This window comes from Malania oleifera, chromosome 3 (genome assembly GCF_029873635.1).
Source record: "Malania oleifera isolate guangnan ecotype guangnan chromosome 3, ASM2987363v1, whole genome shotgun sequence".
Classification (NCBI taxonomy): domain Eukaryota; kingdom Viridiplantae; phylum Streptophyta; class Magnoliopsida; order Santalales; family Ximeniaceae; genus Malania; species Malania oleifera.
The window spans coordinates 92,754,689-92,772,751 of NC_080419.1; the positions used below are offsets into that span (position 1 = coordinate 92,754,689).

Here is an 18,063-nt window from a genome sequence, read left to right on the forward strand (position 1 = left end):
TCCAAAGGAAGTCTATTTATCTTTGTCCGAGGGTATTGTGAGATATGAGAGAGTTCTTTGTGAAGTGTATTGTGTATTCTCAAAGTTCTTAGTGAAATTTTTGTGTCGATTGCTTCTGTGGATGTAGGCTTTGCCGAACCATGTAAATCTTATTGTTGTTCTTGTTGTTTATGACTTTCTAAATGTGTTTCATTTACTTGTTATATTTATTCCAATGTGCATCCTACTTATCCGATCATTTATTACAACACCTATCTTTTAGAATTTTTTATTTTTCTTACTATTTTTAGCTCTCATAAATTTTTTTTAAAAAAAATTTGGGTATTTTATTTTGGGCCTCATTTATTTTTTTTGCTTCATTTTGGTAAATAAACTTCTTAATAAATAAATAAAAATAAAAATAAAATATTGGCATGTGGTTGCATGTTGGAAATTGAGAGGTGCATACTCAGATGTGCTTCTAATTGGAGGAAAATGGAGAGGTGTCTACCAATGTGGGTTGCAGACTGTCACATACACAAAAGTGTCATCCACATAAGCATTTGTAATAGATAGGCATTCTATTGGATGGGAAGAGGTACATTGTGACGCTTTGGTAGGTAAGTGACCTTTATGTACCAACAAAGATTAGTGACCTCGATTAATTTTATTCAATAGTTTAGACCACCTGTGCATTTGACTCGAGATTATGCACTTGGAAGTATACTTGCCTAACCCAAACACAACAACATTTATTAATTGATTAAGCACATGCTTAAACGCAAAACAACGAAAACCAACCAAATGACAGGCATTTTACTTTAACAAAGCAAATAAGCACTACATATAATTTCATACAACAAAACCAGAGGATTGCACATTACAAACTTACATTTTACCTACTAAATAACACACGCAGATGCAAAATACACACTTTCTCCTCATATTCTACATCGAACACACCTTCCTTATGATTAGCCTCACCCAAAACCCAACACACTATAACAAGCAACAACATTGAGAACAATAGAATTTCATTGTCTTATTTTGTCTCTCTAATGTCTTAATCTTTGACTATACAATCATTGACAACTCACTTTGCACACGACTATAATGGTAAGTCATAGCATTGAAGTATCCCTATGCACCATGTCACTATTAATATACAAAAACAATAGGTATTTGTAGTAGAAAAGGTCTTTCAACCACTATCATTATTTCTACACCAAAAGAAAATTTCCTGTAGCCACCATAAGAAAAAAGAGTTCTCAGCCATCACTAATCATTATTGGCACAAAATAGAAAACAAAAGTTGTTTCTTAGGCTCTCAGTCATTACTAATCATTATTGGTACAAAATAGAAAACAAAAGTTGTTTCTTAGGCTCTCAACCATTACTAACCATTATTGGTACAAAATAGAAAACAAAAGTTGTTGCTAGTAAAATAAGGCAAAGATGAAAACTTCATCCTTCATATAATCATCTTATATTTCTTGTAGTGAAACTTTTTCTTTCTAGATTTGCCTTAGTCCACAAAGTCCTTGGGACAATAGTTTTCCCATCAAGCTTAGTTTCGCATACAAATATATAAAAATGGAATGGAGTTTTTCCCGATTTATCTTTTTTTTTAAAATACTAAATAATACCTTATTTGGGAAAATAATTCCCAGAATGACTCTGACGTAATCTCGTTACTTGGTCAAGTGAGATTTAAACAAATCTTACTAGACCAAGTAGCGAGATTTGCTTGAGACATGTGGCAAATCTCGCTAGACCATCTAACGAGATTTGCATGGGAATTGGATTTGGACATCAACCGGCGTTTGCATGGAGTTTTTTCCTTTCCCGGTGGAAGCAATGGTTGGGCGCTGACATTGAAATAATATGAGGCTGCATTAATTAGTTCCCGATGGGATTTGAAAAGGAAGAGAGAGAGGTGGTGTGTGATAAGATAGGCAGCAACTGTAGTAGTAGAAGAAGTACAGTTGCTACAATGATGGGCGAGCATAAATTAATAGTCATGTAATATATTGTTTCATTCTTTTCTTCTTAAATTTTTTAATATTTAATATTTTTTCCTATACATAAAATTAATTCAATAATGATGTCTAGTAACAAAAATAAATAAAATTTTAAATCAATTAGTTTCTTTAATAGTATCATAATTAAATGATATTTAATATTTAATATTTTTTCCTATACATAAAATTAAAATTTTTCTTCTCCTTGTTTTTTTTTTTAAATATATTAATTTCTGTACATTAAAATTTTATGGTTATTATTGTGTAATAAAATATAATTTTGGTTGAATACACAATAAAATAAATATTATTTATTACACAATAATAACCAAAATTATATTATATTTTATTTTTTTGTCTATTAATAAATTTAAAACTTTATAAATAAGATAAAATATAGGTAAAAGCAGCATGCGACTAAAAAAATAAAATAAAAATTAGAGAATAGGTTCATCTTCCGATATGCTTATAAGCATAGTCACATTGCAATCATTATTTGTAGGAACTAGATGCAACCTTCATTAAAAGCAAACAACCCATTTAAGCTTAATCTAGAAAAAAATAAAATGACTTGAGTCTGATGTGGTCGAGTTGTCAACCATAAAAAAATGACTCTAGTTTAAATTCTTTTCATAAGTATTAATTTTGTATTTGATGTGTTGAAGTGAAGTGAGTTGAAGAGTCGAATAGAATACAAAATTACACATGGAATGTGTAAAAATTGAATGGTTGATTTCTTTTTGGCTCACTCCACCTTTATGTACCCAACAGTTCAAAGTTCAAAAACTTGGTGCAAAATAGACGCATTAAGGAAAACATTGATAGTCACTCTGCTCTTGCCACGTTAGCTCAAGTATCAAACAATACCCAAATGTGCTTTATCCTATTCCCCATTCTCCAGTCATTGCACGTCCACACGTTTATTGAATAATATATATATATATATATATATATAAAATTTATTTTATCATGGTGGAATAAAGTTTTTATTTTATCATGTGAATAAAAAAATAAAATAAAAAAAAACTTTATAATTAAGATAAAATATTGGTAAAAGCAGCATGCGAATAAAAAAAATAAAAGAAAAACTTTGTCTATCAAGAAGATGAACCTATTCTCTATTTTTTATTTTATTTTTTTATTCACATGCTGCTTTTACCTATGTTTTATCTTATTTATAAAGTTTTAAATTTATTAATAGACAATAAAATAAAATAAAATATAATTTTGGTTATTATTGTGTAATAAATAATATTTATTTTATTGTGTATTTAACCAAAATTATATTTTATTACACAATAATAACCATAAAATTTAAATGTATAGAAATTAATATATATATATTTTTTAAAAAAACAACGAGAAGATAAATTTTAATTTTATGTATAGGAAAAAAATATTAAATATTAAATATCATTTAATTATGATACTGTTAAAGAAACTAACTGATTCAAAATTTTATTTATTTTTGTAACTAGACATCATTATTGAATTAATTTTATGTATAGGAAAAAATATTAAATATTAAAAAATTTAAGAAGAAAAGAATGAAACAACATATTACATGACTATTAATTTATGCTCGCCCATCATAGTAGCAACTGTACTTTTACTACTGCAGTTGCTGCCTATCTTATCACACACCACCTCTCTCTCTTCCTTTTTAGATCCCATGAGGAATTAATTAATGCAGTCTCATATCATTTCAATGTTAGCGCCCCACCATTGCTTTCATCGGGAAAGGAAAAAACTCCATGCAAACGCCGATTGATGTTCGAATCCAATTCCCATGCAAATCTTGCTAGATGGTCTAGCGAGATTTGCCACGTGTCTCAAGCAAATCTTGCTACTTGGTCCAGTGAGGTTTGTTTAAATCTCGTTGAACCAAGTAGCGAGATTACGTCAGAGTAATTTTTGAAATTATTTTCCTAAATAAGGTATTATTTAATACATATTTTTAAAAAAAAGATAAATCGAGAAAAAACTCAAATGGAAAGCCTTAATTGATTTATGTGGGGAGCTTCCAAGCCCACAAGGCAATGTGACAACCACTATGCCTAAATAAGACTAACGAGAATGGTGAACTGAAACAAATTTGAAAGTTTAAGACTGATGTTGTAATAGTTTAAAACTAGGGAATTGATATACAACAAGCACCATAGTTTGGGGACTAGTGGTTTACACATGTTTCCATCCTTATAATTTAGAAAAACACTATCATTTGTTTGTTTTGTTACATACGCAAAATAAGGAACAATTTCTTCACATAAGATTTAAAAACCATCAAACACAAAGTGCAATGACCCAACTCACTAAAATGATGTGGGATTCAAACTAATGGGACCCAACCAACCCATATTTCTTTCTTATACTAATTCAAATGCCAACAATACTTTGTAAGAAAATTTTATGTAATCTTGGAATACAAACTCAATATGCCACATGGCGGTCTTGTTTTACTCAAATGTTGACACATATAACTTTGACTTTTTATTTTTGAGAAGTTATTATTAGATCAGACAATCTAATCAAGTCATGTTTTAAATAATTAATTATATCTTTAAATTTAAAATAAAAAGTAATTTTTTAATTTAAACTTTTATAAAATCATTATTCTATATTTAGAAATATGTAGATAGGATTTAAATTTAAATTAATATAAATTTAAATAAAGTATAATACAAAGTTATATTGATTTCTTTTGAAATCTAAACGTCAAACTATACTTGTAATAATACAATTGTTAGTTACAAATTAAACTATATAATTTAATAAATTCTATGTTCTTGTGAAATCCACTACTCATTTTTTTTTTTTGGCACGTTGAGTTGGTATTATAAGCCTACCAAAAAATTGTTCTTCTTCCTCCGCATTCAGCAGATACTGCTGACGCCACTTTCGTCCATTTCAATTCCATAGTCCTCTCTCTCTCTCTCTCTCTCTCGTCAGTCACCCGTTCTCCATGGCAGCTCTTGCCACTCCCGTACCATGCTTCGTCTCTTGAACTCCTCTCAAATTCTCCATTTCTTCATAGCATGAATCCCTAACCTTCGCATGGATTCTCAGTCTACAATTCCCATTTAACCGATTCTTGCTGTATCGATTTTGTGAAGCCTAGGTTTTTCACGTTCTCGGATCTGGAGCTCACCATTGCTCTTGAGGCCTCTCGCATAAGTCTCCGGTTTCAATCTCCAGTTATTACGAGGTAGGTTACGGAACCTCTGTAAAATTGAGGCTCAAATTCTGCTTCACGACTTTCGACTTGATGTTTTCTGGTTTCAGTTTGTAGGAAGTACAGTTTCAGTTCTGATTGTTATGGGTAATGTTCTTAAAAATTTTGGGGGTGACCCTGTGATTGATTGGTGCATGTGTGTTAGATTTATTTTGTTGAATTTGAAATTATCGACGTCAATGGAACTCGCTTGTGGAACCCTTCCAATAATTAATTTAAATTGCACGAAACAGGGGAGAGTCTGAAGAGTCACATGCACAAGGTTTTGGTTTTGAGATTTCAGATTATGATGATTGGTCTAATCATCAGTTTCATTCTTTGTCATGCGTGATTCTGCCACTCTCTGTTCTGCAACTGGCGTGGGAGTTGCACTTCGTCTTGCAAGTTGGAGAGAGCAGTAGCAAGCGAAGGCGTTGGTAATTCTGTGCGGCAAAAAAAAATGCTTGCTACCAATATCAAGTAGGTAATAATGCATAGAACAAACGTTGAAGGTGTGAGTCACCCCACTGCCAGGAAACTAGGAAAGGAAACTCAGATTGGAGTTTGGCCATGTTCTAGTTGTTTTATAAGCTTCAGAATTCACAAAGCTAAATTAATGAATAATGATACCTTTCATGCAAGGAACTTCAGTTGTGAAGGAGTAGAATGGAGGCTGAAGTTTGAAGCAAATAGATGGCACGAGTTGGAAGCAAATTTTAGGAAAACCTTTATTCTATGTTTGGAGGGGTATTGAATTTGGAGTTATATTGGATTTGGATAAAATATAATATAAAATTGTATTGAAATTTGTCCAAATCTATCCAAATCCAAATCCGAAATTCGTGCTCCCAAATGCAGCATTAATCCCATTTTTGGAAGCTTGGATTTTAGATGTTGGATTTGGATAAAATAAAATAGTATACTAAATTTTTTCCAAATCTGTACAAGTCCAGATCCAAGGTATATAATCCATGCTCCTAAATACAAAATAAATTTACTTTAATTTAACGAGAAATGCTGGAAAGGATTTGAAAAGGGGTTCTTTGGCTAATATTGTTAGTTTTATTTTTTACTTTCTAGTTTTTTTCTCTTTTTCGTTATTTGGTGGACTTTTTGTCCTTGCACGTTGTACCTTCCCTTCTTTTGATGTAATATATCTTCTTTTGTTATAAAAACAAAGAGCATGGCCTATATTCTTGGGTCCAACACAATGGCTTTGATCTTGTATGGATTCATTTAAATAACTTTCCGCTTGGTTAATGAGAAAGTGAACGGAAAATTTTGGCTTCTTGTTTTGCAATTTTTGGTTGGTTAATGAGAAAATGAGAGAAGAAAAGGGCAAAAAATTGTTTAATTCCAGTTCCAATTGGTCATTGTGAAAAGTAAAGGTAAACAAAACTACTTAGTTTTCACTGATTCATAATTTATGTTGATATAAAAATAAATAAGATTTTTTTGGTGTTATAATTATCTATGACATTGATACTTTATTAAGGAGGGTTAAAATGAAGACACACACACATGCACACAAACATATACAATAATAACAAAACAACAACAAGAAAGCCTTAAGTCACACTAGGTGGGGTCGGCTACATGAATCCTTTTCTGCCAATTTACCCGATCGAGAGTGTTTTCCTCTATTAGATTAAGGGCTGTTAAATCCTTCCTCACTACTTCATTCCAAGTTATTTTAGGCCTACCTGTACCTTTTTCATGTTAGAAACAATAACTAACTCACTCCTCCTCACAGGTACTCTATTAGGCCTGTGTTTTCAAATGCCTAAACCATTTAAGCCACCCTCCTTTATCTTGTTTTCAACCGGTGCTATGCCTAAATTAGTGCGTATATGCTTGTTTCTTACTTTATCTTTTAATGTTGTACCACTCATCCACCTTAACATTCGCATTTCAGCAACTTTTACTTTTTGTATATGTTGTTTTTTAGTTGCCCAACATTTTGAATCATAAAACATAGCTGGTTTTATAGCTGTTTTATAAAACTTTTCTTTCAATGAAGGATATTCTACGATCACACAACACATATGACACACTCCTCCATTTTACCTGTTTTAATTGTATGTACTACATCTTCTTCAATTTCCCCTTCAACTTGCATAATAAACCCAAGATATCTAAATCTATTAGTGCTATTAATCTATTGATTATCAAGTTATCTTCTCTCCATTGCTACTCCTTACATTACTAAAATTACATTTCATATATTCTGTCTATTCCTAATCCTACTTATCCTAAATCCTTTAGATTCTAACGTGGCTCTCCAAAATTCTAGCTTAGATTCCACTCCGCTTCTACTATCATCAATCAAGATATCATCTGCAAACAATATACACCAAGAGATCTCATTTTGGGCATTCCTAGTAAGTTCATCAATTACTAAAGTAAAAAAATAAGGACTCAAAGTAGAACATTAATGTATACTTATTGTGATTGGAAAATCTCTAGATTCTCCTCCTACAGTCCTAACGCTAGTCACTACTCTATCTTACATGTCCTTAATGATCTTAGTATATCTACTGCAAACCCCCTCTTCTTTACTAAGACCCACCAAAGAACTTCCCTATGTACTTTATCATATGCTTTCTCCAGGTCAACAAAAACCATATGCAAGTCTCTTCTTTTCCCTAAACTTTTCCATTAAAATTCTTAAAAGATAAATAACTTTTGTTGTTGATCTCCTAGGCATAAACCAAATTGATTTTCAGAAATCTTCATTTCTAGTCTTATTTTATGTTTAATTACCCTTTCCCATAATTTCATCGTATGACTCATAATCTTAATTCCACAATAGCTATTACAGTTTTGATTATCACCTTTGTTTTTGTACAAAGGTACTAACGTACTTTTCCTCCATTTTTTTGATATTTTTTTGGTTTTTATAGTAGTATTAAATAGATTAGTTAACCAAATATTTCCTTTATCCCTTAAACATTTCCAAATTTCAATTGGTATTTTATTTGGTCCTATAGGTTGCCCACTTCTCATTTTTTTTAATGCCATCTTAACTTCAAGGACTCTAATTTTGCGAATAAATCTCATATTTTTACTTCTCCTCATTGTCATTTCCTTGTTCAATATTTCATTTTGGTTTTCATTAAACAACTTTTCAAAAGTATCTTCGCCACCTTTCTTTTATATCTTCTTCTTTAATTAAGACATTACCATTCTCCTCCTTTATACATTTTACATCACCTAAATCGTTGCATTTTCTTTATCTAGCTCTAGCAAGTTTAAAAATGTCTTTTTCTCCTTTTGTATCGATATTAGTTTATAAAGTATCATAAGTCTATGTTTAGCTTCACTAATAGTTCTCTTCTTGCATTTTTTCTTGTTTAAAAATTTTTTTTTTTTTAAGATTTTCTGTATTTTTACAAATTTGCCATATTTTGTACCTATTTCTTTTTGTCTTAAACAAAATTTTGGACTTCTTGATCCCACCACCACCTTTCTTTACTACCTGAGTATCTTCCTTTAGACTCCCCTAAAACCTCATTTGCTATCCTTAAGATATATATAGCCATTTTATTCCAAATAGTATTCACATCTATCTTATCTCCTACTGTCCAATCACACTCTTTGATCATTTTATCTTTGAATTTTACTATATTATCTCCCTTCAAGTTCCACCATCTAGTCTTTGTGTTGATTTATGTTACTCCTTCTCATCCATTTTTGATATGTATATCTAATACTAAGACTTTATGTTGTGTAGCCAAACTTTCACCTGGGATAACTTTACAATCATTACAAGATATAACAAAACAACAACAACAACAAAACCAAGCCTTAGTCCCACTAAGTGGGGTCGGCTATATGAATCATTTTCTGCCAATTTATGCGATCATAGACCATTTCTTTTGATAAATTCAAGGATATTAAATCCTACTCACTATCTCCTCCCAAGTTATTTTTGGTCTACTCCTACCCCTTCTACTGCCCCCCACAGTAACTAAGTCACTTTTCCTCACAGGTGCATTATAAGGCCTACGTTGCAAGTGTCCATACCATCTGAGTCGTCCCTCCCTTACTTGATCTTCTATAAGAGCTACACCTAACTTACCCCGAATATGTTCATTCCTTAATTTATCTTTTAATGTTATATCACTCATCCATCTAAGCATTCTCATCTCGGTAACTTTTACTTTCTGGATATTATGTTTCTTCGTCGTCTAACATTCTGATCCATATAACATAGCTGTCCTATAAAACTTCCCTTTCAATTTTAAGGGTATTCTACGATCACATAGCACACTTGAAGCACTTTCCATTTTACCCAACCTGCTTTAACTCTATGCATTACATCATCTTCAATTTCTCCTTCAGCTTGCATAATAGATCCAAGGTATCGGAAATCTACAAATGCTATTTATTTCTTTATCATCAAGTTTAACTTTGTCTCAAATATTCCTCTTATTATTACTAAAATTACATTTCATATATTCTGTTTTATTTCTACTTATCCTAAAGCCTCTATATTCCAAAGCTTCTCTCAATAATTCTAACTTAGCCTCTACTCGGTCCCTAATTTTGTCAATTAATACAATATTATCTGCAAACAACATACACCATGGAACCTCCTTTTGAATATTCTTAGTCAATTGGTCCATCACTAAAGCAAAAAGATAAGGACTCAAAGCAGATCCTTGATGTACACCTATGGTAATTGGAAATTCTCTAGTTTCTTCATCTATAGTCCTTACACTAGTCATTACTGCATCGTATATATCCTAAATGACATCGGTATACCTACAACATACACCCTTTTTTTCTAAAACCCACCATAGAACTTCTTTAGGTATCCTATCATATGCTTTCTCAAGGTCAATAAATATCATATGCAAGTCCCTCTTCTTTTCCCTAAACTTTTCCATGAATCTTCTTAAAAGATAAATACCTTCTGTTGTAGATCTCCCAGACATAAAACCAAATTGATTTTCTGAGATCTTCGTTTCTAACTTGAATCTTTGTTCAACTACTCTTTCCCATAGTTTCATCGTATGACTCATAAATTTAATTCCACGATAGTTATTACAATTTTGAATATCTCATTTATTTTTGTATATAGGTATTAAAGTGCTTTTCCTCCATTCATCTAACATTTTCTTAGTTTTTACAATTGTAGTAAATAAATTAGTTAACCATATAATTCCGTTATCACCCAAGCATTTTCAAACTTCAATTGGGATGTTATCTGGTCCCATAGCTTTCCCATTTTTCATCTTTTTTAGTGCAAACTTAACTTCGTTAGCTCTAATTTTGCGAATAAATCTTATATTTTTAGTCTTTTTTTCATTTGACAATTCTAAATTTAAGCATTCTATTTGGTTTTCATTAAACAACTTACTAAAGTAATTTCGCCATCTTTATTTAATATCTTCGTCCTTAACCAAGACAATATCATCCTCACGTTTTATACATTTTACATTTCCTAAGTCCTTGCTCTTCCTTTCTCTAGCTTTAGCAAGTTTAAATGTATTGCTTTTCCCTTCTTTTGTACCTAATCTATCATACAAACTATTAAATGATCTATATTTAGCTTCACTAATGACCCTTTTTTGCATCTTTTCTTGCCTCTTTATATTTTTCAAAATTATCTCTGTTTCTACATTTTTGCCACGTTTTATACCAAATTCTTTTTGCCTTTATGATTATTTGTACATCTTTATCCCACCACCAACTTTCTTTGCTATTCGAGAATCCCCTTGATTCACCTAAAATCTCTTTTGCTATCTTTTTAATAAAGCTAGCTAATCTATTCCAAAGAGTATTTGTATCTATCCCATCCTCTAAGGTCCAATCCCCATCTTTGATCATTTTATCTTTAAATTTTATTATATTTTCTCCTTTTAGGTTCCACAATCTAGTTCTCTACACTGGTTTATTTTATCCATTTTCTTCCATTTTTTAATACATATATCTAACACTAAGACTCTATGTTGTGTGGTTAGGCTTTCACCTGGAATAACTTTACAATCCTTGCATGATAAACAATCTACCCTTCTAGTTAAAAAAAAATCTATTTGACTTCTATTTTGTCACTTTTAAAGGTTATTAAGTGTTCTTCTCTCTTATTAAAGCAAGTATTTATTATACTAAAATCATATGACATAGCAAAGTCTAAGATCATCTCCCTAGACTAATTTTTGTCTCCATATCCATATCCTCTGTGTATCCTCTCATAATTTTTATTATCTCTTCCAATGTGTCCATTCAAATCTCCTCCTATAAATATTTTCTCAGTCCTTGGTATGTCGTGTATAATACTATCCATATCTTCCCAAAATTGTCTCTTAAAATTTTATGCTAAGCCAACTTGAGGAGCATAAACACTAATGATATTTATTATCTCTTGTCCTAATACCATCTTGATTTTTATAATTCTATCCCTTACTCTAGTTACATCCACAACGCTATCTTTTAAGTTTTTGTCTATAATAATACTTACTCTATTCTTATGTTTTTCTTTTCTAGTGTACCAAAGTTTAAATTCTGATTTATCGATTTCTCTAGCTTTCTCCCCGACCCACTTAGTTTCTTGAAGGCAAATTATATTAATTCTTTTAATCATTGTATCCACAATTTCCATGCCTTTACCCGTAAGTGTCCCTATATTCCAAGTTGTTAATCTAATCCTAGTTTCCTGAACTAACGTCTTTACCTGCCCACGTCCAGAATGATGCAAGAACCCTCGCATATTTGACATTGTACCCTGGTGCCGACACGGCGCGTTGCTTCGGGGTTACGACCTAGCCCACCCTCGCCCACTTTTCACTACACCCGGATAGTCCAAGTGCAACACGTCGCTCGTAGGGGACGCCCCAGCAAATATTCGGTAAGGATTCATATCATAGTGATCTGACAAATTTTACGCTGGCTATTAGCTACCTAACGCAACCCTTCTCCTTAACCCGGGCTTGAGACCGGCTGTGTGAGAAAAAATTAGGACATATATGGATGTTAAAATAATTCAAATACTAAACATAATGAAACAATTCAAATTCATGTTTAAATGTTGGTTTCTTAAACAGGGTTAAATCCAGTTTATTAATAAGAGTTCCAATCATTGTTTTATTCTTAACTCTTAGTTTTTTCAAAAGACACAAATTTCTTGGGACCTTGAAAGGTTTGGTGCCTGTGCTACCTATGCAGCTCCATGTATTAGGCTTATCTGTCTACTCTTTGGAGTGGAGCTAGTCGCGTGATAGTTACCATTGATTCAAACATATGCACAACATATTTCCCAACAAAATCCCTATCTTGTAGAATGAGAAACATTGTTCCCTTTGTAGAAGGCACAAATCTAAAGAACTTAGCAACTTGTTTCTAGTACTTGATCCTCCCACCAAGTAAAATTCTTTTGTGTATTTGTATCACTTGATATTTCATAAAATCTAGGGTTTCTCTATGCTGTTGCTTCAATCCCTTAAAATGTATGATTGATTGCGATTTCCCCTCTGTTTGGTTCTAAGAAAGCTAAGGAAAAGATAAGTAACTTTCAAAAATGCAGTTATTTTATTTTATATTATGTTTATATGCCCAGTATCACCTGAAAATAGATTTATTTTGTTAACTGTACATGTTTGGCTTCCATAATTATTTTGTATTCCTACCTCTTGTAGACCATAATGTTCAATTGGGGTATCGAAATGATTGTGGGAAAAAAAAACATAAAATAAGAAATCAAATTTTAGCAGTTTTTAGCATTTTCCTTATTTTTCATGTTCTATTCCGGCTTCACAGGGGGCCTTCAGAAGTATTTCAGATGACAAAAAATTTTGTATTGATTTCAGCTTAACTTATTATTATTATTATTTTTATTTATGTTTTGAATCTTTTCAGTTTCTTGTGCTTCAGTTTTGTTGTGCACTTAGCTTATGTTGTATTCTATTTTGGATTTCTTTTAAGGTGAATGATTTGGAGGGATTAATGGGCTTGTCATCCGTTAGCACTGTTAGTGAAGACATTCAACTCTGCATATTTGACCTGCAAAGGGGCCAGCATGAAGGGCAGGAGCTGGACAAGATTTTGTTCTTCTTTCCTGCTGATTTGCCCTTTCCAACGCAACTCTCTGTCATAGGTCTTAGTGAAGGTCTTATCACATTTACAAGGTTAGTGGCTACTTCAGTGACAATTTATAGAAGGCGGTCCTAGCAATAACAGAATTTGCCTTTGTGATAATGGTTTATGAGAATACTGTGTGATTTTCTAGTTTGTAAACTTATTAAAGTGAGTGTATATTTCTTTTGTTCTTTTTGTAATCTACAAGCTTTAAATTTCTGAAGGAAATAGGGTATTAAAATTTATGAGATCGAATTAGATGATCTTTGACTTTACCATTGTTTTGCGATAGAATTGGTTTCTCTGTATCTCTGTGGGCCTTTTCAGCTAGTTGTTTTAAAGGGACTCGCATTTCATATTTCCAGAGAGGCTGGCAGGCACTGTTGATTTTATTTTGTTTTTCACTTTATCTATTCTTTTTTTTCTCTCACTTGCATCCTTTACCATCTTTTGTCCTTTCCTCTCAATTGAAGATGTTGGTTCTACTGTGAGCTATAATTCAAGTAAAGCATACAATTTTGGGAAAGCAAGTAGTCCCAAACATTTTGAATTTGATTTGGTCTTAGGTATAATAAATGGGTGATGGCTAACCTTTAATTGAACTCTAAAGTTTCTATTTAAAAAAAATTGAACTCTGAAGTACTTTATCAGAAATTATTTACTGAACTCGAAGGTTTAAACTCTTGCCTTTGAAATATATGTGAATTGAGAACTTCCTAAGAATGTTATTTGTTGCCAAATATATGCGGCATAACAAGTTTAGTTTTGGCAAGTTTGTATCCTTGTTGCTGCGAAATCCTGATGTTAACCAATAGATTGGGGTTTCGTTACAGTTTGCTTGATGAACTCAAAGGTTAAACCACCCTTGCCTTTGAAATATATGTGAATTGAGAACTTCCTAAGAATGTTATTTAATGCCAAATATATGGTGCATAACAATTTTGGTTGTGGCAAGTGTGTTTTCTTGTTGCTGCGAAATCCTGATGTTAATCAATAGATTGGGGTTTCATTACAGTCTGCTTGATGCTTTGCGGAGTGCCTTTCATTTTTTTTTTTTGGGTGGGGTTTTAAAGGGATTTTATTGCTGCCTGCTAGAAGAGATTTGGGGGTCGTTGGTATTGGGAGGTGCTTGGGTGGTCTGCATGTGGGAAGCTCCTGGAGATGAGTTGGAGTTTTAGGGAAAATGATCATTCTGTCTTTGTGCCTGGGAGGATGGGAATTACCTATGGAGTGATGTTATAGTGGCATTGTAGTTGATTGTTGAACCATTGAAATGGTGTGTTTGTGCACAGATGTTTGGTGTTTCGTCAGAAGAGAATAAGAGATCTCGATGGGACAAGGCGGAAAAAAAGGTGTGTATTGTGGTAGCATGTTGTAGGCACTAGGAAAGAACATGTGGCAGGTGTGTTGGCGTATTGGGTAGGTGGGATTTCCAGGGCCAACGTTGCCTGGAGAAGATGGCCCGTATGGTCCTGGCTGGACACTAAGATATTTTTCGGAGTGCACTGTGTATTTTATTCCTTTTTATCAATTTGGTCCAAGTGCTAAAGCCTTTTATCTAAGCCCATATTTTTTGACAAAAATGCTTGGCAGTTTATTTTAAAAGCTATGCATGTTTCACACTCTGGTGTGACCATGAGTAGTGGGGTGACGAATTTAAGGAGGGGCGAATTATTTCTGGGTAGGCATAGAAATTAGGATTGGAATCAGAAGGGTCATTGCGTCTTGCCAATAGAGCTGCTGCGCTGGTGGAAAAGAGGATCTTTTGTGGCTCAATTTCTTCTTCTCAGTTGGCTGCCATTTCCCCAAAAGGACTTCTTAAAATTCTTTCAGAGGGTTCAAGTGGAGGGGGAGCCCCATTGTCCTTGGGAGGCCAGCAAACTTTCAAGGCCGTCATCTGGTTATTATTCTGCTTTGGGAAACAATTTTGAGTCACAATTTGTGGATGAAAGAGGTTTGCTGTGTGGGGTCCAGAAATCATCTTTCACTGGTTGGTGATTATGGGAATTACTGAAGAATTAGACAAGTTATAATCTTAATTATGAGTTGTGTACTTGAGATGTTGAGGGAACAAATGTAGATGTGGAGTGGCAGTGGAGGGATTTCTTTTGTGAGAAATATTGGTGGAGATAAGTCTCTGGATGCTGGAAAGAAATATGATAGGGCTGAGTCTACTAAAATTTACGTTCGTCGGGTGGTGATTCTGGTGTGGTTTGAAATGACGAATTCTCTTGATGATCATTGAAGTAATTCTGATGTGTGGGTAAATAATTTTTAAAAAGTAATACAAATGGCAGGTTTAGTATTGAGGAAACTTCGAATATTTTGAAGGCATAATCAGGTCAGAAGGTTAATGAGGAAGGTCATCGAAAGAGAAAAAAGAAATGGGGGCAATGAGAGCTTGCAAATGATAATTGAACCCGTCTGCCCATTTGCATGGCTGATAGTAGGCATCCAAATTGCTTCAAATTTGAAAAATGTGGGCTGTATTTTCCCAAGCCCAGAGTTTCAATTTCCTTAAGGACCTTGGGGAGAGTCTATCCTAAGTCTTTCCACTTCTTTGTTTAGTTTAAAACAAAGCTGCTTTGATCCTTTCTCTATAGCCAAAGGCCTGGTAGAACCTCATGACCCTTCCCATGATATAGAGCCCAACAAACTTCTGATTCACGTGAGGAGATTGGACGTGCATAGTACAGCACCCCTTGAGTCCTCTGCAACACAGAAGGTGCACACTTTAACCCTCGCAAGACTGAGATGGGAGTGGCTGGTTCTGATGTTTCATAAAAAAAGGTCTGTCTGACAATCTGGCAAGTTATAAGCTTTTTTTAGAACAACTTTAATCCTAGCTGCCTAGATTCCTACAGGCAGCCTTGGACTACAACGTAGTGGACATGATCACCAACCTTTAGGGAAGTCAGATGCCTTGACAGCAATAGCATCTTTAGGATCATGTTTTAATTGGGTTCTGTGGAATGTTATAATGGTAAGCAAAGCCATTGGAGTTCTGTTTGACAGTGCCATGGGCTGAGCTTGTTTAGGGCACTTGCCTACAAGCTAAAACTGCCTGCCTTGTGCTCATTTGGCTGCTAACAATCATAAATCATTCAAGTTGAGTAATGTATTAGAGAAAAGGGGGAGTGACTTGTTGAGCATAATGATGATTTCTTGTGCTAGAGCAGGACTTGCATTGTAAGTTCTTTAGGGGAGGATGAATGTTCAGCAATCATTGTAAAGCTTACTAACTGTTTTAAACATGTTTAGCCTACTTGCTTCCCTTGCTAACACACTTGGTCTATGGAGGTGTTATAAGATGAATTATGTCGCTTTGTAATTCACTATATGAATCTTGTGTTCGCTTCTGTGTGGTTAGGGCTGACTCTGACGGCTAGTATGTACTTGAGTAGGGACACAAAATTGTGGTGGCATACCAAGTAAAATGATGGAAGGCTTTGTTTCTTTGATTGGACTATCCTGTCTCATTGTATTTTATTCTCTAATCTCTTTTATCTTTGGTGGATATCCTTTCCTTCATTAGTTGTATTCTTCACTCTTTCCTCCATAAAAATCTCTTTTATAAAAAAATCATAGTTACCACAAAGTTATTCCCCTTTCAGATTGACTAAAGATTAAATTCAGTTTTAGCAGTCTATTCTTTCCAAAAAGTAGATTAAATTTTAGCCAACAATTTCACTGCACCCTTGGTTGAAAAAAGGACTGACATACATTCTTGCACATAAAACTGAAATGATTTGTGGCTTATATGATAAAACTAACTTATTGTCCACTTGAATGTGTCATGAATATTGAATGTTACCATTGTGTCTTACATTGGATAATAAATGACTTATGAGTTTGTGGTTTTTCATTAGAGCCTTTCTATTTTAGTTAACATGTGGGATTTTGGGATTTCATGGGATGAATTTGTTTTTGTTTTTTTATTTTTATTTTTAAAAACTTTGGTAAGAGCTGTTTTTGTTGAGATGGCACCTTTTCAATGTTGCTGTTTGCATCAGAGGCTGGGGAAAGAAAAGGAAATTGAGGGGTACAATTTTTACTTTGTGTCCAAGCTTGCCATAGTCAAATTGTTTGCATTTTTTTTTTTTTAACATTGCTTGTCATGTAGAAGCATAACGTTGGGTTTTGTTTTTTTCAGGATTTTCTCTCCAGAAGCTGCTTGTGAGGTCATTGAAGCAGAGAGGCACACTCATGCTTTTTATCAGGCAGAACCAGATATCTGGATGGTGATGGTGCTGTATTTGTTTCAATTTTACTTAAATATCCCACTGATGAGTTTTGGTGCTTAATAATTTGATTCGTTTGCTACTATCTAAATCAAGGTCACTGTTTGAATAGTTATATGTTCGCATAAAAAATGATGGTCACCAGTGTGCAGTTATATGTTCATTGATTTGTCGTTGCCTGCTTCACTTGATTTGAATCTTATGTATTTAGATGGAAGCCTCACCATTTCCTTTGGCATTGTTCCCTTGCACAGGAGCCACATTCATAGTCTTAAAGCTCCATGAAATTGTTGAAATTTCTATAAAAAATTTATGTTTTCCTCCACCCTCAAAATCAAAATGTCAGTCAATTTCTGTCTAACAAAATTTCCATCAAATTTCTGGGATCATCCTAAATTTATTGTAACATCAAAATTTTGGTGAAAATTTTGGAAATTTTGATCAAGAAACAAAATTTGGAACTGAAATTTGAGATTCAAAACCTAAAATGAAATTTCTGTCTTCTTAAATTTTTTACTTTATTGAAAATAAT

The 18,063-nt window shown here is 33.2% G+C and overlaps 1 protein-coding gene across 13 annotated transcripts in view; it reads left to right on the forward strand.

The window, feature by feature from the left end:
• The first annotated feature begins 4,790 nt into the window (after window positions 1-4,790).
• The window catches only part of LOC131151725 (vacuolar fusion protein CCZ1 homolog B-like), a 75,549-nt gene continuing 62,276 nt past the window's right edge, over window positions 4,791-18,063 (forward strand). For 4 of the 13 annotated variants that reach the window (XM_058103105.1, XM_058103107.1, XM_058103111.1 and 1 more), the window contains exons 1-4: window positions 4,806-5,205; window positions 11,905-12,064; window positions 13,138-13,340; window positions 17,444-17,537. In XM_058103105.1, the coding sequence (XP_057959088.1) occupies window positions 13,159-13,340; window positions 17,444-17,537 (276 nt within the window). In that variant the 5' untranslated portion in view covers window positions 4,806-5,205; window positions 11,905-12,064; window positions 13,138-13,158. Of the gene's footprint in view, window positions 5,206-11,904; window positions 12,065-13,137; window positions 13,341-17,443; window positions 17,538-18,063 lie in introns of all 13 variants that reach the window. The other 9 variants (XM_058103106.1, XM_058103108.1, XM_058103112.1 and 6 more) reach the window with 4 other exon arrangements.